Source organism: Malaclemys terrapin, chromosome 2 (assembly GCF_027887155.1).
Source record: "Malaclemys terrapin pileata isolate rMalTer1 chromosome 2, rMalTer1.hap1, whole genome shotgun sequence".
NCBI classification, from domain to species: Eukaryota; Metazoa; Chordata; order Testudines; family Emydidae; genus Malaclemys; species Malaclemys terrapin.
The window spans coordinates 132326411-132354333 of record NC_071506.1 but is presented as its reverse complement, the minus strand read 5'-3'; the positions used below and the strand labels follow the sequence as shown (position 1 = coordinate 132354333).

At 55.4% G+C, this 27923-nt stretch overlaps 1 protein-coding gene across 1 annotated transcript; it reads left to right on the top strand.

Annotated features, from left to right (window-relative positions):
* The first annotated feature begins 6 nt into the window (after window positions 1-6).
* On the top strand, window positions 7-27309 carry LOC128831859 (collagen alpha-3(VI) chain-like). Its single transcript, XM_054018669.1, has 32 exons — window positions 7-121; window positions 2120-2272; window positions 3524-3840; window positions 4229-4307; window positions 5091-5239; window positions 5940-6035; window positions 7624-7677; window positions 8564-8635; window positions 8727-8753; window positions 9345-9389; window positions 9880-9933; window positions 10217-10279; window positions 10988-11053; window positions 12433-12495; window positions 13216-13248; window positions 13925-13987; window positions 14088-14150; window positions 14697-14759; window positions 15058-15120; window positions 15657-15707; window positions 16255-16290; window positions 16628-16690; window positions 17210-17272; window positions 17756-17791; window positions 18638-18674; window positions 19173-19672; window positions 20593-20692; window positions 21716-22396; window positions 22845-22950; window positions 24005-24264; window positions 25269-25313; window positions 25996-27309. The coding sequence occupies exons 2-32, from the start codon at window positions 2188-2190 to the stop codon at window positions 26256-26258; spliced, it is 3696 nt and encodes a 1231-aa protein (XP_053874644.1). The 5' UTR covers window positions 7-121; window positions 2120-2187; the 3' UTR covers window positions 26259-27309.
* The last annotated feature ends 614 nt before the right edge of the window (window positions 27310-27923 follow it).

Below are 27923 nucleotides of genomic sequence, written 5' to 3'. Positions count from 1 at the left end.
CTCCTCCATCCTGCAGCCGACTATCAAATAAAATAATTCATGTGTTTCTGTCCATTTTGGATAAGCCTCTACGGATCCCCAGGCACTGCTGCTATTACGCGCTGCCGAATGGTGCAGTGAGGTAAGAGGCTATGCTTTCTATCAAGAGAAAATTTTACATGGGGGAAAACTTTAGAAGATAGCTGGAGATATCAGCCAAGAGCTGAACCTGGAGACAGGTTCAGCTCTTGGCTGGGTTTTGTTCTTGGCTGGCCACTTTGCTAATTCCTAAAGGTGTTTGCATTTAAACAAGGTTCTCTTTCGCTTTGATCCTTCAGTGAAGTTACGGTGTTGAATCAACAAAGTGACTGTTGTGCTGTCAAAACAGAGGTAGGATGGTCTAGCAGTTAGGGCAAGAGGCTGGGAGTCAGGACTCCTGGGTTCTATTTCCAGCTCTGGCTGGGAATGGTCTAGTGGTTAGACCAGGGACTAGGAGCCAGGACGCCTGGGTTTTATTCTCAACTGAATCTTAACCTCTCTGTACATCAGTTTTCCTATCTTTTAAATGTGGATTTTTAAAGAAGCTACTTAACCACCTTGGGAAAGCATTTTGAGATTCTCAGCTGAAAGATGCTACATAAGATGCTGTAGCCCATGAAAGCTTATGCTCAAATAAATTTATTAGTCTCTAAGGTGCCACAAGTACTCCTGTTCTTTTTGCGGATACAGACTAACACGGCTGCTACTCTGACACCTATATAAATTCAAAGTGTTATTAGTATTATTTATTAACTCACTGCAACCAGGGCCGGCTCCAGCTTTTCTGCCGCCCCAAGAGGCAAAAATAAATAAATAAAATAAAATAAAAAAAAAAGCACCGATTGGCGGCAGCTCAATTGCGCCACTTGATTCTTCAGCTGCAATTCGGTGGCTGGTTCTTCACTCCCTCTCTTCCTCTTCGGCAGCACTTCGGCGGCAGCTCAAAGAGGAAGAGAGGGACTGAGGGACCCACCGCCGAATTCCCGCCGAAGACCAGGAGGTGCCCTCCCTTTGTATTGGCTGTCCCAAGCACCTGTTTCCTTAGCTGGTGCCTGGAGTTGGCCCTGACTGCAACATTGAAGCAAAAGACATATGTGGGCTGTGAGCTAGTGAAAGGTTGCATTGCATCCATACAGCTTGCGAAAGGACCAAGAAACATGAGATGTATATGGAAAAGTCATTTTTGTACACTCACATACATTTCAGATATCATTTGGGGTAAATCTCCCCGTACTCGGTGTCCCCTCCCTCCAGACCACAGCATCAAATCCATTGCACAATAATTGGGAACTGACACCCATTAGCAGAGGAATAAAATGCACCCAAATGTGATTCTGCAAACAGCAAAACAGACAGACAAGAAAGGATGGGGTCAGGATCTGCTCTTGCAGCCAGGGCTGGAGGAAGCCAAAATCAGCTTCTCAGCTGGGCTGGGCTCTGTTTGTTTTTCATGAGCAATGATGGAGAGTAGGAAGTGGTGCCAGACCCAAAGCCCTGACCCCAGTTCACAAGGCAGGTGCTTGATTATTATTATTGCTATTCATTATTTATATTACAGTGGAGTCTCCAGGCCACAACAGAGATCAGAGCCCCACCGCTCTAGGCCAGCGGTTCTCAAACTGTGGGTCAGGACCCCAAAGTGGGTCACGATCCCATTTTGATGGGGTCACCAAGGCTGGCTTAGACTTGCTGGGGCCCTCTTAAGACCCACACTAAGGGGTGAATCCTGCTCTTCTCATGACTGCAGAGGGCCCCCAGCAGTAGAACAGGTCTGGTGGGATGGGGGAGGGGCTCTGCAGCGATGCTTTGAACTGTGTCCTGTGGGAGTTCCATGCATGTGGTGGGGCCCGGGAAGCCAAGGCCCTAGGCTCCCCAGTGCTCATCCCCATGGGAAGCACGCATAAGGGCTGGTGCACTGAATCACCTCCAAGAGATGGCGCTGCAGGATACCTCCCCATGTCCACTGTGGATCTGCCCAGGACCCAGTTTGACTGGTAGCTGGACTATCAGGGTGAATGTGAGGCTCTTCCCTGGGTGAGTTTGTAGACCGTCTGAGGGCCAAGAGCTCCAGGAAGGTGATCCCTGTGCTTTCCCCACATAGACAGGCTGCAGCATCCCTGTGGCCCCCCCTCCACCTCAGCCCATCCAGCCCAGATCCTGCCTGCAAGGATGCAGGGGATGGTGCTATTCAAACGCTGGCTCGCTCTGTTTCTGCTCGCTGTCGGAGCTGGAGGGGCTCGGAGTCAGGACACCGGTAAGTGGGGACTGCTTCCGGAGGGGCATTTATTCCAATACACTGCCTAGGGCAATCCCAATTGCCTACAGGTAGGTGCTGATGACTCCCAGGGTGTATCCCAATGAGGATCCCAGGCCCTACTCTCTATGCACAAGGAGAGGCAGGGACTGGTGAGGGGACCCACAAAGTGAGACCCCAGGCCTTGCTATCCATGTACTCACATGTGGAGGGGACTCCCAGGGCTGTACCCCCTATGGGGACCCCAAACCCCATTTCATGTGTAAAGACAGAGGGCCAGATCCCCAGCTGGTGTAAATCAGGGGTGCTCTACTGACTTCAGTAGAGCTACCCCAGATTTACATCTGCCATGGATCTGGCCCGCAGGGTGGATTCTGTGGGAGGATGCAGCGGTGGGGCGAAGGGCCCTGGCTCCTGAGAGTTCCTTAGTATTTTGGAACAGCCGTGAAAAGTGAGCGGGGAGGGCATCATTTAGGGGATGTTTGCACTGCAGCTGGGAAGCCTGGGCTGACAGACTGAGTCACTGGGGTACGCCTGCTCTGTGGCTAGCCTGGGTCAGCTGACTCAGGCTCACGGGTCGGCTGCAGGGCTATGACATTGCAATGCAGACCTCCAGGCAAGCCCGCCAGCCCAGCGGGAGAGTCTCAGAGCATAGCCCTGCAGGGCGAGCCTGAGTCAACTGACCCAGGCTCTGAGACTCAGCACCGTGCGTTTTTTTATCACAATGAAGACACAGAGCTTAAGGCCAGAAGGGACCATTCTCTAGTCCAACCTCCTATATAGCACAGATCACAGGTCCATGCTTCCTCCACACTGAGCCCAACAACCAGAATCAGACGAAAGCACCACAGCCCCCAGGAGACCAGACGATTACGGGACACAGGCAGAGAACAGGAGGGACCGAGGTGCGCCTCCCTTACCTGCTAGCTCCGAGCTCGGCTGGCTAGCTGAGCCTCTGTTGGTGCGGCAGCGTCCACACTGCTATTTGTAGCCCGAGTCTGTCTGCCCAGGCAGGACACGCGCTCCCAGCTGCAGCGCAGACATCCCGGAAAGGTCCCGAAGTAGGGTTGAGTCCTGAGAAGCCGTTGACCACCATGGGCAGGTGGGCGAGACCTTGGCACACGAGTCCCCAGGCGAGTGTGGAAGGGAGATGGACTCCTCACCCTTTGGGCTGCTGTGGAGATGTGGAGGGGGCGGTGGTGAGTGAGAGGAGGCTGGGAGCTGGCTGGGTCTCCATGTTCTGCCCTGCAGGAATATGCCCCCTGCACCTGCTCGTCGGCCTGGATGTCACTGATTACCAACAGTCCAGCCTGCACCAGTACCTGGAGGGCATCATCTGGGAGCTGTTCTCCCTGACCAGGGTCAGCTGCGCCCAGCTCAACGTCACCCTGAGCATCCAGAGCATGGACCAGGGCGGTGAGGTCCTCTTCCAAGCCCGTCTCGCCAAGTACCAGCACGACATCTTGCAGCAGCTGCGTGTGGTGCACGCCTTCAGGCGCACCTACCTGAACCAGCCCTCCCTGCACAGACTGCTGGAGATGAGCCAAGGCCTGCCAGAGAGTAACAAGGTAGAGCCTCAGCTGACCCAAGAGCTCCACATGGGCACATCCTGCAGGACAAGGACACCCGCTCAGTGGGCTCCCTTCCTCGGCTAGCTCTAGCCATTTAACCCCCTTGCTGCCAGTTCCCTGCTCAGCTCCCATTGTTCCACTGCTTTTTCACAGAGGAAGGCTCCTAGGAGCTCAGCAGAGAGTTCACTTGGGTTGTTTGTCTGCCCGGGTCAGTACAGCAGGTGCATCTGGCTTGGGCAGAATACCTGCTACATCGGGCAGAATCAGAGCTGCATTGCTGCTGCTGGGGAGTGTTGTGTGGTCCCAGGCTGGGGGACACCGGCTGTCTCTGCCCTGGATGCTGCTTCCTCCAGGCTGATGTGCCCCAAATGTGTCTGTGCCCCAGGTGCTGCTCCTGTTTACGGACGGGTTGGACGATGATGTGAGGAAGCTGGAGGAGATGTCAGCTGCTCTGCGGGTGCAAGGTATGTGGCTGGATCGCACAACTTCCTGGCGACCAGTGGTTAGATCTGGAGGGGAAGAGGTCTTCAGAAAGTTAGCCTTGGGCACAGTCAGACCTCAGGAGGGGATTGGGCGCAGGGATATTGATGGAATGTGGGGATCTCAGGACGGATTGAGCATGGTGTCTCTAAAAAAGAACAGGAGTACTTGTGGCACCTTAGAGACTAACAAATTTATTAGAGCATAAGCTTTCGTGGACTAAGTGGGCTGTAGTCCACGAAAGCTTATGCTCTAATAAATTTGTTAGTCTCTAAGGTGCCACAAGTACTCCTGTTCTTCTTTTTGCGGATACAGACTAACACGGCTGTTACTCTGAAACTTGTCATGGTGTCTCTGTTCCCCTCTTATCCCAGGGACTGTAGTCCTTCACTACGTTGCGTCTGGTTCCATGATGCCACGTTTTACCATTGCCCCATGGTGCTGATCTGCCCTGCCACCATCCACCCTTCCCTCTGAGGATTGCAAAGCACTTTACAAACATTTACTAATCCTTATCCTCCCTGTGCGGCGGGACAGTGTTACTGCCTGCATCCTATGGATGGGGAAACCGAGCCATAGAGATGTTGAGAGACAGAGTCAGATAAAAAGAACAGGAGTACTTGTGGCACCTTAGAGACTAACAAAGAGTCAGATAGGGAGTCAGGTGCCAAGTCACCTAACCCACACCCCGCTGCAGTCAGCAACCTGTGTCTCCCCCTGCTCCGTATGCCACGCTGACCCCAGCTCTGGCCTCATTTCTATCCTAGGCCAGCTCGACGCACTAGTGACTATCGCAATGAACAATGCTACCAACCTGGAAGAGCTGCAGCTCATTGAGTTTGGGCGAAGGTTCAGGTATAGCCAGCAGCTAAGCATGGAAAGCCCCGAGATTGGCAGCGTTTTGGCTCAAGAGCTGGTAAGGGAGGGCCCCTTCCCAGCAGGTTGGCTTGTGGGCCCAGGGGTCTGACCCCTTCTAGCAGAGGGCAGAGATACTTGACAAGTATCAAGTGCAGGGCCGGCTCCAGGCACCAGGCACCCAAGCACATGCTTGGGGCGGCACCTGATAAGGGGCGGCGGGGGGAGCGTGGTGTGGCGCGGCATTCCACCAGGGGGGGGCGCTCCGGCGGCGTGGTGCTTGGTGGGGGGGCGGCACAGGCGCGGCGCTGGGGGGTGTTCCGGTGGCGGGCTCCGGCGGTGCGGCGCTCGGCGTGGGGGGCGGCTCGGCGCTCGGGGGGGGGTTTCCGGTGGCGCTCGGCAGGGGGGGGCGGGCTCCGGCGGCGCGGCGCTCGGGGGGGGGGGGGTTCCGGCGGTGCTCGGCACTTTTTTTTGCTGCTTGGGGCAGCAAAAAAGTTAGAGCCGGCCCTGATCAAGTGGTGGGTCTATCCTTTGGGGTCCATCCCTGGCCCAGCTGTCTGGGTTGCACGGAAGCTCCTCTGCTCTGAGTGAAGGAAGCCTGATGACTGGGCTTGTCTTCCTAGCAGTGGTCAGTCACTTGCTCTGTGTCAGCCTGCAGCTCCCCTGCGCCTCGCACGAGACCCCAGGGGATTCACTCTCCGGGCCATGGGGCAGAGGTCCCCATCCTGGCTGTGACACTGACGCTCTCTGTCCCGCTGCAGCTGGCTGTGTCAGAGAGGAAGTGCTGCCACCCGTGCCCCTGCACCTGCATTGGATTGCCAGGCTCGCCAGGCCCCTTGGGCGTTCCAGGGCGCAAGGTAAAGCGCTTGCCGCGGGTCGCCGGTCCTGGTGCTGCATGCAGGGCTGTCACATGCAGCCTCTGCTTGGGGGCTGGGGGGCAGGGGGCTGTGCTGTTCCCTTCCAGTGCTTTGGATCAGACTCTAGCAGGAGTGTGAGGCTGTGTGTCTCACAGCCTGTACCCCCCCACTCTGCATGGAGGTGACGAAGCAGGAGTTGTACTCTGGGTTCCTTTACACTGGTGCAAAGCTCCACTATCCACGCCCTGCACCACTGTAAATAGTGACTCCTGTAGATGAGGCTCCAAACCATGCTTGGGCACAAACTACTCTGCACGGCTTTGCGGCATATCTGCACTGGTGGTGTGACATCAGCAGAGCTGCCAGTGCAAAAACACCCTGTGCAGACGAGCCCTAGGAAAGCGCTTGTTCCCAGCTACATGCCTTTTGCACTTACTCACTGGTCTGAGAAATCAGGATGAGGCGAGATGTTTGCACATCTGGATCTGCAGAGCAATGGGGAATGATAAAAAGGCACAAGGGGATTTTTGTTTTCTATGTTTCTGAGAAGAGTTTATAATGTTCTCTTTCCCTTCCAGTTGGGATAAATCTCCTGGTGTCTCCAACTTCCATTCCTATTGGCCTTGCTGGGCCTATGTTGTCTGACCCAGCTGGCTGGTCCCTACACAGCTGGGACCTTGTCAACTTGGCCTCTATGTTGCCTGAGGTCTATCATCTGATGTTGTGTCAACTGGATTCACCAGACATTGAAGCTGGTCTTAACCACTTAGTCATAGTGATTAATTCTTAGCTCTTCCATACTGAGTGCTTTCCTCTGGAGATCTGAAAACACTTTACAAACATGATTGTTTTACTAGTGGAGAAACTGAGGCACAGAGGCAAAGTGATTTGCCCAAGGCCACTAGACTGCACTCCATCCCAGGGTTGGAGAACCTAGGCATCCTGAATCACAGTACCTTGCTCTAACCAGAGCTGAGGATAGAAACCAGGAGCCTTGGCTCCCACAGCCTCTGCTCTAGCCACAAGAGACCTCCCTCCCTGAGTCAAGACTAGAACTCTGGGGCTCTGACTCTCAAACTCCCGCACAGAGAGCTGGGAAGAGAACCCACATAGTCCTGATTCCTAAGCCCCTTGCTCTATGCATGAGACAACACTCCCCTGCTGTGCCTAGACCCCAAGACTCCTGGCTCCCAGCCCTGTACTCAATCCACTAGGCCATTACTGTCCCTTTAGTTGAATCCCCGATTAGGCAGCTGCACACAGCACAGCCGTTACTCAGTTCTTAAGCTGCGGCACCACCATGTGAGCCAAAGAGATTGCTCTGAGCAAGTTGGTAGGAGCTGTGCAGAGCTTGTCCTCAGGCGCTTGCCTTAATTCTGCACTGATGCTCCCCTGTGTTGTCTGGGGCTCACAGGCTGGGACTTTATGTCCAGCCGGGTCCTAGCATTCTGGGCACTGGGAGAGGAGTGAGCCCAGAGCTGATGCCGCTGACTGTTCTCCTCTGGAGTGCTCAAACTGGAAGCTAGTGCGTGGCGCAGGCTGTGTCCCAGGGGAGCTGACTTCAAATGTTCTGCTGTCTTGGCTCTAGGGGAGGAAAGGAGCAAAGGGGCTGGTTGGAGACCATGGGCACTATGGACACAGCGTGAGTAGAACTGTTGTCTGTTTCTGAAATCTCCAATGGAGGAGTGGCTGCTGCTGGGCTCCTTGACCCCAGGGTGGGGCCCACTTTGTAGAAATGGGGTGTGTGGGATGTACCCCACAAACATAGATTAGGGCCGATAACCTTTTTCAAGGACAGAGATCCTGGGCACAGGGTGGGAAGGCTGCTGGGCATATGGCCCTTGGCGTGTACTGGTGAGCAGAGCGCTGGCCATAAAGACCCAATCCCCTCCCTGCATCTTCAATCGGAACAGCATGGGGTGGGAGCTCTGGCATAGCTTTGCCACACCTGGTGTGGACACTGGAGTTTGCACACCTTGTTTAGAGCTTGGTGGCAGCAGGGCAGCTTGGAAACCAGAGTAATCATAAAGCCTGGGGATAGTGCTGGAGCCGACACTTGTAAGTATCCCATTGGCTGAAGATAGCCCTCTCACCAGCTGCCTCTGGCATCCCCTGGGCAGTGCAGGCTACAGTCCCAGGTGCCAGAGGTGGAACAGATCAATCAGAGCCCATCTAATTCTGTCCCTCATGGGCCAGTGCAAGATTGTGCCCCAGAGATTCATCTACTCTGCTTCTGAAGTCCATGTCATGGGCTCCCACCACTTTCCATGCTCACACTGGCCCATGAGTCCACAGTCCAATGGCACTAGGGAGCATTTCCTGATACCCAGCCTGGATTCTCCTTAGCTCAGCATTCTCCCATTGCAACTCCTGCTTATATTCCCTAGACAATTCCCCCAGCTAGACAAAGCCGGCTCTGGGGGACTTCTAGCCACTCGCCTCCGTAAGGATGTATGTGTTGCTTATCTCTGAAGCCTCCTTTTTCACTGGAGTGCTTGAAGGTCTCTCCTTTCCAATCCCAATTTCAGGGGGAGCAGGGACTGCGAGGGCTCCAAGGGAGATGGGGAACCCAGGGATGCCCAGGCCAGTGTGGACCCAAGGTAAGATGCCAGACCCAGCCTTGGCAGTTGCTTTCCCTTTGGTTCGGAGATTCCTCCATCTCACTGACTTTCTCTCTCTGTCTTGCTTCAGGGACTGATGGGATACCCTGGAGAGCAGGTACAGAGGCTTTACTGTTTGGTGTGCGTGTAGAATCTAACAGGCAAATACTATGTACATCGTAGAGCGAACCTTAAGATGAGCGTGGCAGGACTCAGCTTCGTGGCTCATCTCCACAATAGCCAGGCCTGCTAGTCACGCTCTCTCCCTAAACATCTCCCAGCATGTGGCACTCCAGGAGCACTCCTCTGGGGCCAGGCAGTGCAGGTATGTGCAGGTGTGCCAGTGAATCTGCGCCATCCCGGGCAGATGGAAGGCCAGCACCCTGAGCCGTACTGTTTGCCAGCCTCCAAATATCCACCTGCAAAACTGGTAGGAGCAACGGCCCCCTCAGTGCCTGGTGTTTCCCTGGCATTCCTGGCTGCGCAGTGGTGAATGGCAGGGTAGGAGGGGCTGGACAATGAAGAGCAGAAGGGGAGGTGTCCACAAGGCATTCTCTCTGCTAAGATGCAAAATGTTGAGAAGACCTGGCCCTAACGGATGTGACCAGGAAGGACATGAGCTGCTCCTGGGCCTGCTGCAGAGTGCCTGTTTATTCAGACAGGTCCCAGGTAGCATCCAGGACTAAGACAACTAAAAATCTCTTTCCAGGGAGCTCCTGGGGAAGCTGGATACGATGGCATCCCTGGGGAGAAGGTGAGCTGCGCAATTGCATGTCCTGCAGCAGAGCTGGGCAGCCCCAGGTCCCTGTGCTGCTCTCTTTGGGCCGTGCTCGCTGTGTGTCCCCTAAAACAATCCACCCTATTAAGCTCCACAGCTCCTGGAGAAATGACAGTCCTCGGCCAGAGCCGAACCAAGGCTTTCAGGGGCAAATGACACCAGTCTCCACTGCTGGAGCTAAAACTCTAACTCAGAACCTGTGAAATTCATGGCCACGCTCTCAGTGAGCTCTGGCTCGTGCCCTCTGTCCTCTTGCTGGCGTCTCCTGACCTCTGTGGGACAGGCACCGAGGGGAAGATGCAGCACGCAGTGAGCACCCGTTCTGGAGCCTCCCCTGTCAGGAGGCAGAGGATCGGCCCTTAGAGCCCAACTATCAATCGTTGGAGCTCCAGGGAGACTAGAGGGCATCAGCAATGACTAAAGCACAGAGAGGGTTCACCCCTTTCCCGGATTCTCTCATTCCCAGGGGGAAGCCGGTCCATTTGGGAATCCTGGGACAAGAGGATCCCTCGGGAGGCAGGTGAGTGGGCAGCAAGGCTAAGCGGGTAAAGAAGCCCCGGGAGGAGGAGAAGGTCCCGTGCCCATGTCCCCCGGCCTTATAGCATCGTGACCTGAGACCCCTGATCCAAGCATCACCCCACTCTGTGTGGCTCTATTCCCGTTGTGATGCTGCTTCCCAGACAGCCACTCACCTTCAAGCGGGTGCCCCTGGTAATGCGGACTCAGCAATAGCCTCCTGCACTTCCCCATGTTCACCCCTGCTGGCTCCGTGCTGCTAATCCCTTCCTCCTGCCTTGATCCAGGGGCAGAAAGGCTCCCGGGGTTTCCGTGGCGATCCAGGGCCTCCAGGATCCCCCGGCGATGCTGTAAGTGTGGGGGAGAATTGGGGGGAGTTAGCTCTTGCAGTGCAGACCCTGTGAGCGTTGACTCCTGTCTGCTCACTGGCCCCGGTGTGCAATGAGTTCAGTGGGTCTCAGTCTAAGCCCCTGAAATCACCGTGGCATTTGGCATTCATTGGCCCACTGGTCGGTAGCCTCAATGGAGAGGCCAAGGGCTAGCTGGGCCACAGAGGAAATGGGGTGGTTTTGAGAGTTGTGCTGGGGCGGGTTGGTGGAGCCGTGTAGGGGGGAGTTTGCCCTACTGTTGCCTATGCCCTGTGAATACATACACAGACCTTCTCCCCTCCTCCCCCCACCTAAGGCAGGGAATCTGGCCCCTTCCACCAGCGCTCAATTCACCCAAACTGTCTTACCCAGCAGAAAAGCAAAGGGTGAGGGAGGGCTGCAGAGTGCACAGCTGGGGTCCTGGTGGGCAAAGGGGACATGTTAATCCCAAATGCCCAGCTTCAGAGACAGCATCCCCTGTGCCATTCCAGAGAGGCACTGACCAGGGCCAAGTGGGCATGTCCCCTATGCTGGCCACTCTGCCACTTGCAGCTGGATCTTGCTCTAGTCAGCGAGTCTGGCTTCAGAGCCTAAAGGGAGAAATGAATCCTGAGTTCACTGGCAAGGAAGGGGCTGGGAGGAGGATGGGACAGCATGTGGGCTCACCCCCTCTGATTCCATGCTCCACAGGGAAATCCTGGGAGAAGCAGCACAGAGCGCGGAGCCCCCGGAAGCAAGGGAGAAAGAGGCACCCAGGTAATGGCAATGAATCCATCCCAACTCTCTGAGCCATTAACGACTCCAGGCAGATGCTCCTAGACAGCCCTGTTTACTGCAAGTCCAGATAAACAAAAGGCGGCAGCTGTAGTACCCTGGGCCATGCTCCGTTCAGAGCACACAAGCTGAACAGAACCAGACCTGGGCAGTACTTGGCTGGGAAACCTGTAAAGAAAATGCAGGGTGGCGCACTAGCAATTCAATAGGGAGGGTCTGACGAGAGTGACTGTTGGCAGTAATTTCTGCAGGATCAGATGTTTCAGTGTTGCCAAGCAGCCAGTGGAAAGGGGTACAGGCTGGAACAAGAGCAGGCACCAGGGCAGTGTGTTGGCCCAACTAGCAATGGGAATGCACCCAGTCATTGAGCAAACAGGAACCTGCTTCCAATACCTGCCTTGAGATCACCTGGGTGGGTTCTTGGCTGTGGATTGGCTGAACCCTGGTTGAATGGCTTGGAGCCTATCACAAGACCAGCAGGTAATTGCCTCTGATTCATCACACGTGTTGGCCCAGAGATGACTCATCAGGCTGAAGCCGGCTCAGGCTCGGAAGTATCACAGATGTAAGCCAGAGATCCTGCCTCCTAGTGGCTGGTCATAGGAAGCCTCCTGGAGCTTTTGGTGATAGTTGAAATGTTAATGCTGGCTGAGCCCCTGGGTTGGAAATTGCTCCCCACAATTTCCCTGGTGCAGAGCGTTCATCTTCCCTTCCTGGCCCTCACCTGGTGTATTGCGTTGCTGCCACATTGTGTTTGATGGCCGGTGAATGGATTTTTCTCTGGGGAGGCAGCATGGTCTGTTGGTAGATTTGCAAAGATGCAAGGTGAGCAGCTAGGGGAGATCAGTGCTGTTTGCGGAGAAGGGGAGTTCCCTGGATAATAATGGCTAGGTATTTGCTCCCCTGGGCTGCTCCATCCAGAGGCTGGCGTGCTCCGGGGAAGGCATGCGCAGGGCCTGTTGAACGGTGCAGTGGGGTCGGAGAGCCCCCTGGAGAGCAGGAGAGCCAGTTCTCCCCTTAGGCACCATCCACACCAGAGCACGGTGCTGATTTTGCACTGGTGTAAATGGCAGCACAGGGCAGCGCAATGGAGAATCGGGCTCCTGGTGAGGGGCTGGGAGAGGGAGCTCGCTGGGGACATCTCCCTGTGCCTAATGAAGGAAGAGACCCAGGGGCTGTGCTGGCAAGGTGGCAGTGCGGGACCCCTGTCTAGTCTGCAGCCCACCCCACTTGGGGTCTGCAGGAGGTGGTGAGCTGGCTCCGTGGCCCTGCTGCAATCAGACCAGAAGCTGGACACACTCATCCCAGGCCATTTCTCACAGCTTTGTTCTGCTTCTCTTTCTGTTCCCTTCCCTGAACAGGGGGACTCTGGACCAGAGGGCAGCCCTGGGCCACCTGGGTCACAAGGGCCAACTGCAGATCCGGTACGTTTCGCTCTCATCCTGTGCGGGATGTCCAGTGCCTGTCCTAAGCCCCTTGTGCCCTGAACTTCCCCCAGCACCCAATACCCCCAAACCCTGACCGTTAGCAGGTCACTGAGACCTCCGCCCCAGGCCAGGTGAAGGTGGGGAAAGCAGCTGGCCCCTTCCCTAGCATGTGTGTTTAATGTCAAGGCCCATCTGCCCAGCTCCTTGTTCTGTTTCCATGGGGCAGGGGAGGCTGGGAGGCACTTATCTGTAGCTTGTACAATAAAACCATGAAGGTCCTGGAGGATCTGAGCTGCCATCAGCTTCTGGAACCTGCTTCCTGTCTGCTGGGAGCTGGTATAATTGCAGGCAGGGTCCCCTCTTGAAGAGCCCCTCCCTGTCTTTACTTATACCATGCATCCTCCTGCCCCATGGAGGTCTGTCATCCCAGAACTGGGCAGAGCTCCCCACTGAGCCCTAGATTTCAAAGCGGGGTCAGGGTTGGGCTGTGCAAATGGCACCCCAGGAGCTGGTTGAGAGCTCCCCCAGGCACCCAGCCCCCAAAGTCTGGCCCTGGGATCAGAACTGGCTATTGAAACTGTCTCTCTCTCTCAGTATCCCAGTGTTTGCTCAAGGCCACTGGGCTGAGCAGCGAGGGTGGGGGCAGTTTTAGCCTCCAGCATAGTATGAGCCTGGCTGGGTTGTGTAGTAAAGAATCAACGTCTGTCTTCTTCCCAGAACACGTGCCTGAAGGGGCAGAAAGGAGCCCAGGTGAGAACTGATGAGTCCCTCCCCCACCCCCCCCGGAGGGAAATATCCTTATCCCCAGTTTGCCGATGGGGAAACAGGCCCAGAGGGGGTCCCAGTTCCCCTTTTCTGACCCACACAGCCACACTTCTTCCCAGAGAGAACCCAGGAGTCCTGACTCCAGCCCCCCTGTTCATTCTGGAATCTCTCTCTACTAGCTTTTGTTGTTTGATGGAATTGTTTCCCACATGTCTCTCCTCTCCCCCACCTCCCCATGTCCGGTGTTTCCACCTGCGAGGCCAGTGTGCACCAGTAGCAAGCTCCCCCCCCCCCCCCCACTGCACCCCCACAGCAGGTGGTAATGATCCACTTTCCAGGTCCCTGGAGGAGTTTTCATCCCTTCCAAAGAACACATTCTAGCAGAGTCAGTGGGTTGTTTGGCCAGCTTTAGGGGTGGGGAATGCCCCGACAGAGTCCAGGCTCAATGCCTGAGCTGCATGGCAGACCCAGTCCCTCTGGATCCCGGTGGGTGGAGTAGCCCAACAAAGGCCATCCTGGCCTGTTCAGAACCAGCTGCCTGCCTTTGGGACTCTCTGACCTGGTGCATCCTGGCTGCAGGGTGTCCCCAGAGGGAGGGGTGAGACATCTCACTCTCATCCTTTGGATGCATCCAGACTGACCCTTCCTGGTCTCTCCATAGGGCAGGAGGGGCATCCCAGGTGCTCCAGGCGCTGCTGGGGAGAAGGGCTACCAAGGTGCACAGGTGAGGCCAGCTGGATCCGCCTGCGGGCGCCTGCTTCGGGCAGTCTTCCTGGGCTTGTGCTTGGAGCATCTACATTTTCTCTCTGCTGCTTCTGTTCCAGGGGTTGCGAGGTCTCAGAGGGACAAAGGGCGTCGTGGGTCACCCGGGGTGCCGTGGAGCTCAGGTGCCGGCTCTCAACTCCCCCAACTTTACAGCTGGCCAGAGATGAGGACAGTGAAATGGGGGAGTGGTGCTTCTGCTCAGTCCCTCCGGTGCTGGAATCCATCCATTCATCCCCCAGCCCCAGCAGGGACCCAATGGTGTTAGAGGGCAGAGTGTGTTCTCTGTGGTTTAAATGGTTCCCTTACATTGTTCATGTTTCCCCGGGGACACACGGGTATTTGCTGCAGGCTCCAGGGCATCTGCCCTGCCAGTGATGAACCTCCTCACCACAGGGCCCTGTCTCTGCTGGAAAATGGTCCTAAGGACTGCCCTGTCCACGCCCGCTGCAGCTCTAGTGACACGCGCGTCCAGGCAGCCCTGCTCTGCCTATGCCTCCTACTGGCGGGTCCTCCTTGCATCTCCCAGCCTATCACCCCAGCAGGTGGAGTGAGTTGAGCTAGTTGCCGGGCATTGCCCCAGGGTGTTTTATCTAGTTCCTCTTATGCCAGGGGGCTGGATGGTCCTGGCACCAGAGCCGTTTTCAGCGTTACCTTTGTCTTTTGCCTAGGGGCGTTCTGGAGATGTGGGCTCCCCAGGAAACACCGGCCCCACTGGTCTCCAGGGTGAGAAGGTCAGTGAGATCATGGTGTATTGTGTAACAAGGCCATGATGCAGATATCTCCCCACAGGTTCTCTTGACTATTGGGTGCAGCTCTGTTTGCAAGAGCCCTGCAGAGCCCTTTCCTGGTGCCTAAGAATGTTACCCCTGGTCCAACGACTGTGTGTGTGTATGGGGGGGTGTGCATTAATTAGATCTCCTGAATTTCTCATCACCACCCCTGAAAGTTTGCCTGGGCACAGCATCCCCTTTCCAGCCCTGTTGGTCCAGTAGCACTTCCCCTGAGCTGGCAGACTTCTTTCTCTTCCAGGGGCAGGCCGGAGGAAGAGGCGAAAAAGGGAACGCAGGGTCTCTGGGGCCCAAGGGGGCACTGGTGAGTTGGGTGCGAGGAACATTGGCATTGCTCTGGAACAGGTATATTTCTCATGGTGCTGGACTTGGTCAGCCAAGCATCCGAGAACGGGAGCTCCTGGCCAGAGTCCACTGCAGATGGGAGCTAAGTTTCCCACCCCTCCTTTTCAGGACCCAGCTGTTCCCCCTTTGAGACCCAAATGACTTGTGGGATCTCCAGTGGGAGTCCCCTCCCAAATGCATTGCAGCCACCCAGCACCAGTGCAGAGGGCCCTAGGACCTGGGTGTTGGGTGAAGATGCTCCTGGTATGGCTCCGGCTGTCCCTTAACGAGGGGATACACGAGAAAGAAAAGTCCCCTCCATTCCTGGTCCAGGGTGCCTGGGAGAGGATCTCCAGAGCGCTTTGCGATATGTTCCCATCCTGCCAACTTGGTTGTCCCCAAGCAGACCCCCAGCAAACTGGGGAAATTCACAGGACAGGCTGGCACTTTCAGGCTGGGCTGGGACAGAGGTATTGTGCATGTGCAGGTCCTACAGTAATTATGTGTTTTCTCTAGGGGGACAATGGATGTGATAAACGAGGACCTCCAGGGAGGAAGGGCCCAAAGGTAATCGCTGCTGCCGGCAAACCAGCAGCATTAACCCCGCATGGGCAGAGTCCATTCTCCTCTCCCCACCCCCTGGGGCTCCACACTTCCATTATTGAGCCTGATTCTGGTCTCACCGACACTGGTGTAAATGAGCAGTTGCTCCATTGAAATCATGAAACCAGCCCCGGGCCTGGAATTCTTCACTTTGCCCTAAACTGTTGCTGTGCGCTGCAGAGCCGGCTGCATTTCAGCGCTGGGGGAAGCTGTTCCTGAGCGTGGAGTGTAAGGAGCTTTAGGATCCTACCAGCCGAAGGTCACTGTGTGGGCATAAGGTGCTTATTCCAAAGGCTTGGGCTGGTGATTGAGGGATTCACGGAGGAGCCCCATTCCTCGTGGCATTTTGACTGCAGATGCTATACACCACTGAGTTCCAGCCTCTCCATTGTGACCCCATGCAGCATGAGCTTTGCCTGCTGCCCTGTGGTCCAAGGGCCCCGCTTAGCTTCGCTTCCTGCCGGGATCCATTCCTTGGGTGCATTCACCTCTCTCCTGCTTTCTTGTGTAGGGCTCCCGCGGAGGCCATGGAGACCCCGGTGCTCAGGTGAGTGGAGAGCTGCTGCCGTCAGCCTGTGGCTAGTGGGAAGGCGGCTGCTTAGCGTTGTCGTTTCATGGTGACTGTCGGGACTAGGGATAACTACCCAAGGTCCGGCAGCGCTTCCGTGTTACCTGCCAGCTGCGACTCTCTGTCGCTCAGCACGGGCCGTGGAGGCAAGGTTCGCATGGAGGGCATAGGGGACAGGAGGGGTGGGGACCAGTGGGGTTGCTATGCAGGATCTCTATAAGTGGAGTGTGAGGGACGTCCCTAAGGGACAGGCAGTGCATTCCTCTCACCCACCGCTGGTGCCTGACCCTGCCTGTCTATTGCCTTCTATTCTCAGGGTGAAAGAGGCGACAAAGGTGCCAGGGGGGACAAAGGTTGGAAAGGCCTGCGTGGATCCAGGGTGAGTACGGTGCTGCCATGGCCTCCAATCCGAGTCAGGCTTCCTTCTCAGGATGGATCCAGCACATACCCAGTCTGCCGTGCCACAAAAATGCCCATCTCTTCCCCCAGTGCCAACCCACACCCTATGCCTAATGCCCGCCTGCTGTCTTCTTCAAAGCAAGATTTGCTGTGCAATCCCAGCTGGTCATATGTGAGCAGCCAGCTCCCCACAGGAAAGCATCTCTGTTCCACCTCTGCTAAACACACCACTCTCCTGCTCCCAAGTACAGACCTAGGGAGAGGGGCCCTTTGCCCTGGACTGTAGGTGCTAACACGGCAGCCTAGGCTCTGGAGTAGGGGGATGGGGAGGAATAGCACCTCCCTGCTCACTGAACAGCTATCCCACAGTTTAGCTGATGGATCTCATTTGTTCCTGCCTGTGAAGAACGGGGCTATCCCCAGGGGCTGTTTCTCCTGTAGGCTGTTTTTTGCTGACCTGCAGGTTTGTGTTCTCTAAAACTGCCCCCCAATCTTTCAGGGGCTTCTTGGGAGAAAGGGAGACCAAGGGCTGCGTGGAAGCGTGGGACCTCCAGGAAAGATGGTAAAGTCTCGATGCATGGACTTCTTGGTGGGACTGCATTTGGAGAGGTGGGGAAGTGGGTCTGGGGGCACAATCAGCCGGCGGCTGTGTCTGGGCTTATAAAAGGTATGGATGATTTATTTTGGCTATTAATAACCCAGCTCTTCATGCCAAGATAAGGGTCACCAAACCTCATGCTTCAGGGCATAAACAGATTACCTGCCAAGGTCAGGAAGAAACCCATGTCCAGCATGGTTGGTCAGGTGTATCAGAGGTATGTTCCTCTGAGGAACTAGATATAGGCCCTTGCTAGAGGCAGGAGACTGGCCCTGGTGGAAAAATGCTCCCACTCAGTAGGATGAATCTTATTTGCCTAAGCGGGTGCTTGGTGTGTGTGTGAGAGAAAGTGTGTGTGGTGACTTCACTGCTCTGAGTCCTCTGGTGCTTTCTCAGTAAGGTTTCTCACTGCCTTTTTCATTCTCTATTTTTCCTTTCTGCTTCAAGGGTCTGAGAGGTTTACCTGGAGTTCCCCTCTTTACGGTAAGGGGTTCTTCTGTTATGCAGTGTCTCGCTAGCTTGGCTGTGTGCTCATTAGGTGGGTCAGGAAGGGTGTGTGATGGCTTGGGGGGAGTGCTGTTGCAGCCATGTACCGTATCCTCTTGTCTCTGGTGCTCCCTGCCATAAGAGGTTACTATTCACCCTTTAAATCCATACCAGCTACTCCTGACTCTCACCCCCATGCTGGGTGCAGCTGGCTCGCCTTCTGAGCTGTTGCATCTCTCTGAAGGCCCATGAGACATCCCAGCAGGAGAAGTTGTAGAAATGACTGTCCTTGGAGAGACAGGATGGGGCAGGACTTAGCAGAGATACTCCAGCACAGGCAGTTGTGTGCTGGGTGTTTGTGTCCGCATGAACTCCTCCACATCTGGGGGAGCTGTTTGTGGGGTGGATGGAACCCAAGAATTGTCCTGCACACAATATGGGTGGATCTAAGTCTGAAGAGGCAGCAGACCGTACCAGGTCATAGTTTGAATGATCACATGCAGGTGGAGCTTGGTTTATGGGCAGAATTTGGGTAAGTACCACCCAGAAAGTTGCCCTCTGGTGGAAATATCCCAAGGATACAAGATCGTATGTTAGTTCAGTCCTGTGAATGACTCCCATCCCTTTGACAGAAGGAGCTTGCAAAAGACCTAAACACACAGAGAACCCTGTGTCTAGTTGGGTCTATTGCATCACAGCCTCTGGGGTCAGCTCCGACTGGCCCACAGGTCTCCCTCCCTGTGTCACTTGGGAGAGCTAGGGAGGCAGAGGGGGAACCCCATTGGCCTGGAAAGAAAAGGCAAGGAAACTAGAACTGACCCAGCTTCCCACTCTCCTTTCCAGCCCTGTGAACTAATTGCCTCTATCCGAGAGAGATGCGGTAAGTGTTCAGCTCTGCCTGCTTTGTGAGGAGCTGGCAGAACTGGGGATGGGAGGTCTGCTCTAGTGAGAAGCACAGTGAAACCAGCAGCATGAACTAGGACCTGAGAGACATAGTTTGCTGTGACAGACAGAGGTGCTGGGAGTTTCGGAGTGACAGATGGACATGCTGGATGGATGGACAGATGGATGTGGCAGGGACAGTGGGACATGCTGGGTGGGTGGATGGATGGATGGATGGATGTGGCAGGAACAGAGGGACATGGTGGGTGGGTGAACATGCCAGGGACAGACGGATGTGCTGGGTGGGTGGATGTGGCAGAAACATTATAAGATGTAATGGCTGGTTCATCCTGCCCTCTACCTGGCTAGTGGTAGTAACTGGCTCACTCTCTGAATGGGTAGCGCTGCCCTTTGAGGAGGAGGGCTCTGTGCTGCTCCAGTACGCAGCCCCAGGGACAGCTGCCATGGGGTCTTTACTTTTTCCTTCTCTGTGCAGACCCCGACTCCCTGGCCTGCCCACTCTTCCCCACTGAGCTGGCCTTGGTGGTGGAGAGGTCCGCCAATGTCACTCCCACTGAGTTCGGCCGCATGAAAGACGCTCTGGCCTTCCTGCTCCGGGACCTGCACATCTCCCAGGGCAACTGCCCCGCCGGGGCCCGTGTGGCCCTGCTGTCCTATGCCTCCACCCCCACCTACCTGCTGCGCTTCACCGACATGCAGACGAAGGGGCTGCTCCTGCGGCAGGTGGGGGACCTGTCCTATGTGCGCTCTACCCAGAGGGGCCGCCTGGCTGCCGCCATGAGGTTCGTGGGCCGCAATACCTTCAAAAGGGTGAGGCCAGCCTTGCTGGGCAGGAAGGTGGCAGTGTTCCTGACCAGCGGCCGGGGCCAGGCCCAGGAGGGCATTGGCAAGGTCGCCCTGGAGTATGTGGCCCTTGGCATCGTCCCAGTGGTGGTAACCTTCAGCTCCTTGCCAGTAGTGGAGCAGGCATTCCAGGTGAGCAGGCTGGGCCAGGGTACAAGACTGGTACCTCCCTTGTAGGGGGCCAGCCGTACATTACATAATGCTGTTTTTTTTTGTTTTTTTTTTTTTGTGATTTTCCACCCACTCACCTCCTTGTATCATGAAACAAGCACACTGTCATGTGAAATGAAGGACCCATCCATCCCCTACTGCATAACGTAACTTATGGACAGCCCCTACCCACACCGTGCAGAGGGGACTCAGCGTGAAGTTCTGGCACAGTCCATGCTGAGCCCTCTCTGGTGGCTGGTCCATGGCAGGACAACAACCTACTAGAGCTACCAGCTCTTTAGCTCAAGTTGGAAGAGTACTGCACTGTGGTGCTGGAGGTCCTGGGTTCCTGCTGGCAGTCCATGGAGATGGGGGAACTTCAGGGTTGCCACCTCTAAAACACTGTCCTCTGGGGTAAGCTGGCTGCCTCCTCTTGTGCCAATGGCTTTTGGCCACGTTGCGATGCGCTGGCTTTGCACATCTCCATGGATGTTTGGGGATATGTTTATGGCCTGATCTCTCAGGAATGTCCCCCAGGCTTGTGCCCTGGTAAATAACCGCTTGGCTAGGGGTTGCAGGCAGCCCGGTGAGAGCCATCGCTTGCACCTCTCCTGATTGACATGTGCAAAGTCTCACATGCGGCTGTTGGCAAAAGCCAAGACGCCTGTAAACAAACAGGAGGCCCCGTGGCCAGGCTGTAGGACTGGCTGGGTGATTCCTTGGCTCTTCCCCGCTGCCTGTGAGCGGGGTCTGCTCTGTGAGTGGGGAGGAAGAATCTGCTCTCCCAGGCTTGGCAGTAGCTTTGTGGCTCTGGAGCCTGCCCCCTTGCACTCTGTTTCCATCACGGCCACGGGGCCAAATCACCCCTCATTTACACCCTGTCCGTCTACCTCTCCTGCCAGCTGGACGAGACGTTCAGAGTGGTCCAGCTGCCGGCCGCGGACTCATCTCAGGATGTGGAGGCTCTTCGGGAAGCTGTGTTCCTCTGCACGCTCTGCTTTGGTAAGACGCTTTGCTGCTCCATGGGACTCTTGGCTTGAAGAACCTAAGAATCAGTCTATACGGCAACGAAAGACCCATGGCACAGCCACAGCTGACTTGGGCTCGGGCCGCAGAGCTATAAAATTGCAGTGTAGACGCTCAGGCTGGAGCCCAGGCTCTGAGGTCCCATGTGGGGGGGGGAGGATCTCAGAACCCAGGCTCCAGCCCGAGCCCAAATGTCTACACTGGTATTTTTAGCCTGAGGAGCTCATGTGCTGCAGTTTTGTGGCCATGTAGATGTACCTTAGAGGACCAGAGAGAGTCCCAGGCAAGCTGAGATAGACCTGAAGGCTTTATTTCCCCATGTCCTAGAGCCCCTGCTCCAGAGCTCCCCCTTTCCCTTCGGCTTTGGCCAGCGAAGTTCCGCATATTATGACTCCAGCCTGGGTGTAGGGTCTTTCCCAGACCCCCTTACCATGCTGCTGTTGGGCTCATTGCTGTGAGACAGGAGCAGTGGAAAGTGCTTTGGGATCTTTGTAATACCACCAGTGCACGCATGCTGCAGAGGGAGGCAAACCCTCCCCCCGCCCAAGGCCACTGCTGATCTTCCTTTCTCACCCCATATCTGTAGATCAGTTAGACCCTGTGCATGCGAGCAAGAACCAGCTAGCCAAGCACTTGAGAGAGAATACTCGGTGACATCACAGAGTCCTGGCCCACCCCCGTGTAGTGTCCCATCTCCAGCCATGGCCATCCAGAGACTGATGGATTTGTCCTCCCCTCCAGTGCTAGGGCAGTGCTAGTCTCTCTGTGTCAGAGAGATTCGGTGACTTGCCCAAGGTCTCCCAGGGGGTCTGTGGCAGAGCCAGGAATTGAACCCAGATCTCTTGAGTCGTAGCCCAGAGCCAGAACGCACAAGACCACCCTTCCTTTTCCCCCTACAAGTGACATCACAATGGGTAGCTTCCTGCTTGTGGGCGTATTTCAGCTGTTGCTTCAGGAAAGATGCACCATTACTTTCTGTCCCTCCCCCTTCCCTCCCAGATATATGCAAGCCCGGGAACTGCACGAAGGAGCCCCTGCTGCAGAACCCGCTGGGGCTGGACCTGGATTTGGCTCTGCTGGTGGATAACTCCCCCCTCGCCCTGCCAGTCGGGAGCCTGGGGAGAGTTGCTCATCTCTTCAGCAGCATCCTGGACCATTTGAAGATCTCTCCCCACCCTGAGCGGCATGACAGTGGTACCCGTGTCTCCCTGGTCCTGATGGGGCCCTCGAGCGCTCACCTAGCTTCTGGAGAGGTCTTGTGGGAGTTTCCTTTCACCCAGCATGGCTCTAGAGAGAGGATCAAAGAGCATCTGCAGCTCTCACTGGCTGCCAGGGAAGCAGCAATGCCGGCCAGCCAAGCCATGGAATGGACCCTGCGCCAGGCATTCCGGGAGAGCCCTTCACACAAGCTACGGGTGCTCTTTGCTGTAGTTACCAAGGAAACTGACCTGTGGGACCAGGAGACGCTACCAGAGCTGTCCCGCTTTGCCCAGTGCGGGGTGTTTGCCATGTTCATCCTAGCCCTGGGCCCGGAGGGGGCTGGCAGGCAGGAAGGGATTGGGCCAGAGCTGCTGGCTTTCCCAGCGTGGAGATACCACTTCCTGCGGCTTGGCTCAGTCCAGGAGCCGGAAATGGAGTATGCAGAGAGGATGGTTCTGGGGTTCCTGAGGAACCTGCTGGGTGAGTGACAGCTGGGGCTTGAGGATGGGGGGGAATTCCCATCTGCCATGGAGACCACAGCACCGCCTCCTCCTCCAGCCATGGCACTGACTGCAGCAGTCATGGACAAAGGGAGAAGGAGGGTTTGTCCAATGATCCATCAGCAGAGATTGACTCTGGGACATCCTGCCCCACAGCAAGTGCCTGTATGCCTTGAGCTGAGGGAGTAACCCCTGCTAGCTGGTGGCAGTACTAGGCAATTATCTTCTATATGAAACAGCCACTAGAGGGGCTGGTGACTGACTTAGCCAGTGCGTTACATTTGTCAAAGGCTTTCTGAGTGCTCTAGGACATAGGATCCAGGGCTGCATATAGAGGGGAGGCAGTGAGCCTCACAAGGTAGGGGGCTGGACTGGCTGAGAGGCAGAATGGAGGCCTCACTCATTCCGTACCTGTTTGCACTTTACAGTGGAAAACCAACGGCATCCCCTGGAACGCGCCAGTGCTTGGTGTCAGCTGGAGCTATCCCCCACCAATCCTACTGCTACGCCTCCACCTCCAGTGAGCCCAGATGGGTGAGTGGATGGCACGTATTGATCCTGCCTTCCTAGACCCTCTTCTTAAGTGCCTGGAACTCAGCAGGGGACTGTACCCTGGCTGAGCTACCTGTGGCTGCACTGCAGGCTGGAACCCCTGCATCTCTGCACTCAGGGCAGCTGGTGCAACTTGGCTAGCCCAATGGCCAGGGCCGGCTCCAGGGTTTTGGCCGCCCCAAGAAGCCAAAAAAAAAAAAGCTGCGATCGCGATCTGCGGCGGCAATTCGGCGGGAGGCCCTTTGCTCCCAGCGGGAGTGAGGGACCATCCGCCAAATTGCCGCCGAATACCTGGACGTGCCGCCCCTATCCAGAGCGGCCGCCCCTATCCGGAGCGGCCACCCCAAGCACCTGCTTGCCAGGCTGGTACCTGGAGCCGGCCCTGCCAATGGCGAATTTTCTTCCTCTGCTGTTGGGGGAAAACATGCTTCTCCAGGTACGGCCTCCAGTGCCCAGCCAGCCGGATGAGTCAGCAGAGCACCCTCCCCAGATCGGCGGCTCCTAGGAAGTACTGGATCCAGGAAGCGGGGGCATAAGCAGAACACGGGCTGACATATTAAGTCAGGAGCTGCAAGCGCAGCAAGAGCAATGGGACCTGGAAGATGGGAGGCTGAGGAAGGTGGGGAGGGAGGAGGCTGGGAGGATGCAGGAGTGTCTGCATTCCTTACTCTTTGCACGCACCATTTCTGGAGTGGGGCGGGGGCTGAGGCTGCATTCCAGGCATCTGAAATTTTTTCTTTTATACAGTGAGACTCAGTATTAATGGACCACTGGGGTTATTGGAGGCGGCCAGACACCTGCCTGAATGCCAGTGTCGTGTGCCAGGTCATACTGGTTCTCTCTATCTGGGAGGGTTCAGTAGCAATATCGCTGTGGGATCTCAGCACTTGCATGGTATTCTTGGGGGCAGTCTCCAGTCCAGATCTGGGCCCGGAAATATCATCTGAGTTTCTGACCAGGCCTTTCAGAGACACCATTTTCAGAAGTCTTACCAGCCAATCTGGACCTGTCACTGAAGAGTCGATTGCTTTAACAGGGTCTCCAAACCTGGTGCTCTGCCTCAAGATGGGATGGAGGCCACCACCATCAGCCCCAGTGAGGTGAGAGGTGTTGTGGACGGTGACGATCCGTGCTTCCTGGGCAAAGACTCTGGCGTCAAGTGCACCAGCTACTCCTTATTGTGGTACTACCGGGTGGACACGGGTTCCTGCGACCGCTTCTGGTATGGTGGCTGTGGCGGCAATGCCAACCGGTTCAACAGTGAGCAGGACTGCATCCGCGTGTGCATTGACCGAAGTACGTGGGGCAGCCTGTGACTGTCCATGGCTTGGTGTCAGGGAGGGATGGGTGGAGGCACAGGGACCTGTCCTGGGGAGATGGCACCAATTGACGAGATGAATTCAATTAGCTTCATCACCTGTAAGGCTGAGCCAGAGTTTGGTCCAAGGCAGATGGGCCAGAATTGCAGTGGATTCTGGGACCGCAGCTATCTTTGACTGCACTCTCTGGTTCTCACACACTATTTTCCTTGGCTGTACAGCTTTTATCTTGCCTATCTGCTGCCTCGCCAAGCCCATTGCAGCTGTGGCTCAACTGCTTTCAACACCCCACAATCCATAACAACTCCATCTCGAATGGCTTTGACTGAACGCTGCCGCAACCCACTAACGCGTTTAAGGAGTTGCCTCAATGTACCCAACACCTTTGCTTCTCAGCCAAGGTGCTAATGACTTTTAATGTGCTCTTGCTCCAAGCAGAGACAATCCTGACTCATATTTTCACAGGGAGAGCTGGCTCTGTAAGGGGATGGGGGCTCAGCCTCACCTGTTCCAGGTGTATCCCCACCTCCTCAGGTGAAGGGAATGAGTCCAAGGGGTCACATGATGGGAGTGTGTGACTCCGAACCAGGCCTGCTAAGGAATATAAGGGCAACCAGAGTTCAGCTACGTGCTCCCATAACATGACCTCTTGGAATTGTTCCCTTCACCTGGAAAGGTGGGGCTACAACTGGTACAGGTGAGTCTGCCTCAACTCCTCCTTAAAGGGGCAGCTCACCCTTTGACAGATGTTGTGGTTCAGAACACAGTTGTGCTGCTGCCGTTGTCTAATACACCATATACTCTGTGCCAGCACAAGATTAGCCCAAACGTGCCATGACTCCAACGGCTGAGGTTGCTCCATCCTTGGGTGCAGGGGGAGCGACTGAAGCAAGAATCGTCCTGCATTGGTTCCATAGCCTGTGTTATGTTGTTACTTGCCTTGTAGTGATGCTCTGACCGTTGTGATTCTCTTGGATACAGGTACGAGTGCAGCCGGGCTTGGGGAAGAGAAGAACTTGACTCAAGGTAATGCTTTGTGGAAGAACCGAGGGTGGAGCTCTAGCATCCTTCGCAGCGGTTCTTGTGAGCTGAGCTGAGCTGCTCTGCGGGAGGGACCGTTTGGAAGCCTTGCATAGATGGCACATTGAGTTTTCAGGGGAAATAGGGCATGAGTACACGGTCTATAGGCTTCCCTGTGTAAGCCTTGTGTATCTCCTGGGGAAATCCAGTGTTTTGCAGTGATGGGCCACCTCAGAGTTTGGAGGTTCCATTGGGCTAGGCATGGAGGGAAATCTGGTCTAGTGGAGAAGGTCCTGGCCTAGGAAGCCTGGGTTCTAGTTCCAGCTACAGTGTGATCTCAGGTGAACCCCTTCAGTGCTCTGGGATCCTTCAGCATGAAATGAGCTTGTGTGGGCCAAGCCCTGCAGACCTTGATAATCCACTGACTTCAGTGGGAGTTCTGCCTGCCTGAGCAAGTGTAACCCTGGCCCTGGTGAGTGCCTGTTACAGGTCCCCCTCTGTGCCTATCCACAGGGCATGAGAGTCTGCTGCAGTCCCAGCCAGAGAGCCTTGCTCTTCAGCTCAAGCTGCAGCAGCTTCTGCTTTTAGCTCTGGAGGTCCCTGTTGTGTCTGGTTTGGCCCTCTTAGCAGCACCTCATGATGTCTCCGACTGCATCAGGAGACCTCTGATGCCTGTTGTGTTTTGCAGCTGTGTGCCTGGAGGACAGAGACGCAGGCCCCTGCCACTCCTTCGCCTTGAAGTGGTTCTTTAACAAGACCCAGCCTGCGCGCTGCACCTCCTTTTGGTACGGTGGCTGCGAAGGAAACAGGAACAGGTTTGAGACCCGGGAGCTGTGCGAATCCACCTGCCTGCCCTTAGCAGGGCAGATGCTGCTGCAGCAGTCTGCTGGGGAGTCCCTGCAGGCTGACGACGAGTCCAGGCCTGGCTGTGCAAGTGGGGCAGATGTGTGAGGAGCAACCAGGAGAGAGGGAGAGAGAGGGGAAGCTCCTGGCATCTTTTGTCATGCAGTCAGGTTAAGCTGCTCCCCATCCTCTGCTACTGAACAGCCAGACACCCTTATGCACAGGGCACATGTTACATGGAAGCAGTGGCTTTTAATATGCAATGAACTAAATCTCCCCAACACACACACACCCGCCCCAGGCTGCAGCCAGCAAGTTTACATAGTATTCTGCTTGCTGTCACTGGTGCTCCCTTCATATCTGCTCCTTGCCCGTGTGGCTAGCTGGGACACCACATCCCAGTTTCCAATACACTTATGCCAAGAGATCCCAGTGTGTCTCCCCCTTCACGCCCAGGGTGGCCTCCAGCCACAAACCCGATCTCGCTTTTCATTAATGTAAACATCTTGTAAAGGTGGCTCAACTGGGAGGCTGGAACGACACACAGCACACATTAAAGGGACAGATACCAGGATGAGTAAGGCTTCCTGGACTCTTGATGTTACCCCACATTGTTCATGTTGGGTGTTTATCCCCAAAGGGTCATAGCTGATTTGGAGGGAACAGAGCAAAGCGAAACAGCCACATGGTGTAGGAAGGAGAGTTTTATTTGATTCTAATCCACCCCTGTATAAATCCTCATGATGTTTGCAGATGAGAGAATCGGCACCTGGAAAAATGCACAAATATGTTGGGGGCAGATTTTTAAAATAGCCGTGCATCCTACGGCTCCCATTAAGCCACTTAAATAAGTGGGTGGAGTTCAGCAGGAGCTGGTGGGAGCTGAGCCATCGTGAGGACCTGGCCCTCTCTCTCCCTGGGCTGTCATGTCCCAAATCTTGGCTCACTTTTGTATATGCAGATAAATGAGGCAGTTGTATAACTTGTTGCCTGACTGGCACGTTTGGGCATGCCCAGCATGCGGGTGCCCTTTTTTTTGCAGGTGCTATCTCTCGCAGCCCCAGAGCTGGAGAGCGGCGCTGAAACTTGGACCCTCATTCTTGTAAGAGATTTTGCTGCTCTGTGCCTAGAATCTGTTAAAATGTAAAATGATATTTTTTAAAAAAATAAACCCATGTTTTACACTCGCTGGTGCTGCTTGGCTGTAGAAGTGGTGATGGAACGGTGTAGGGAACTGGGTGGTAAAGCGGCTGTGTAACTCTTGATTTCTCAGGCTGCCTCTGTATGCCTAGCAGAAGATGAAGCCACAAGAAGGGGAGAGGGTTTGTTCCAGCTGCCCAAGGAGGGGTAACGAGGGAAGATGGGATGAAAATGAAGAGAGAGAGTATAGGGGGATGCATTTCCCACTGGTGAGGAACCCATGGGGTGTGGGATAATCTCCCAAGGGAATGGGTGGGAGCCTTATTGCTTGAATCACTTTAAAAGTAACCAGAGCTGGGGCAATTAGACAGTAGAGAACAATCCAGCACTGGCCAAGGAGTCTGTTCCAGTGGAAAATCAAAATCCCCTCTGGAGTGAAACCGTCCCAACTCCTGCCAAGTACTGAGCAGTATTAGCACACCCTGGCTGGGGCCCACGCACCCCAATTCTGCAGGGAGTCGTTAGAGAACAGGCTCCCATATAATCCCCACCACCTGGCTTTCCTTCCGGCCCATCAGTCACCAGCTGATGTCTGAATGGGGGCGAGCACCGAAATGTCTGTGATGGAAGCTA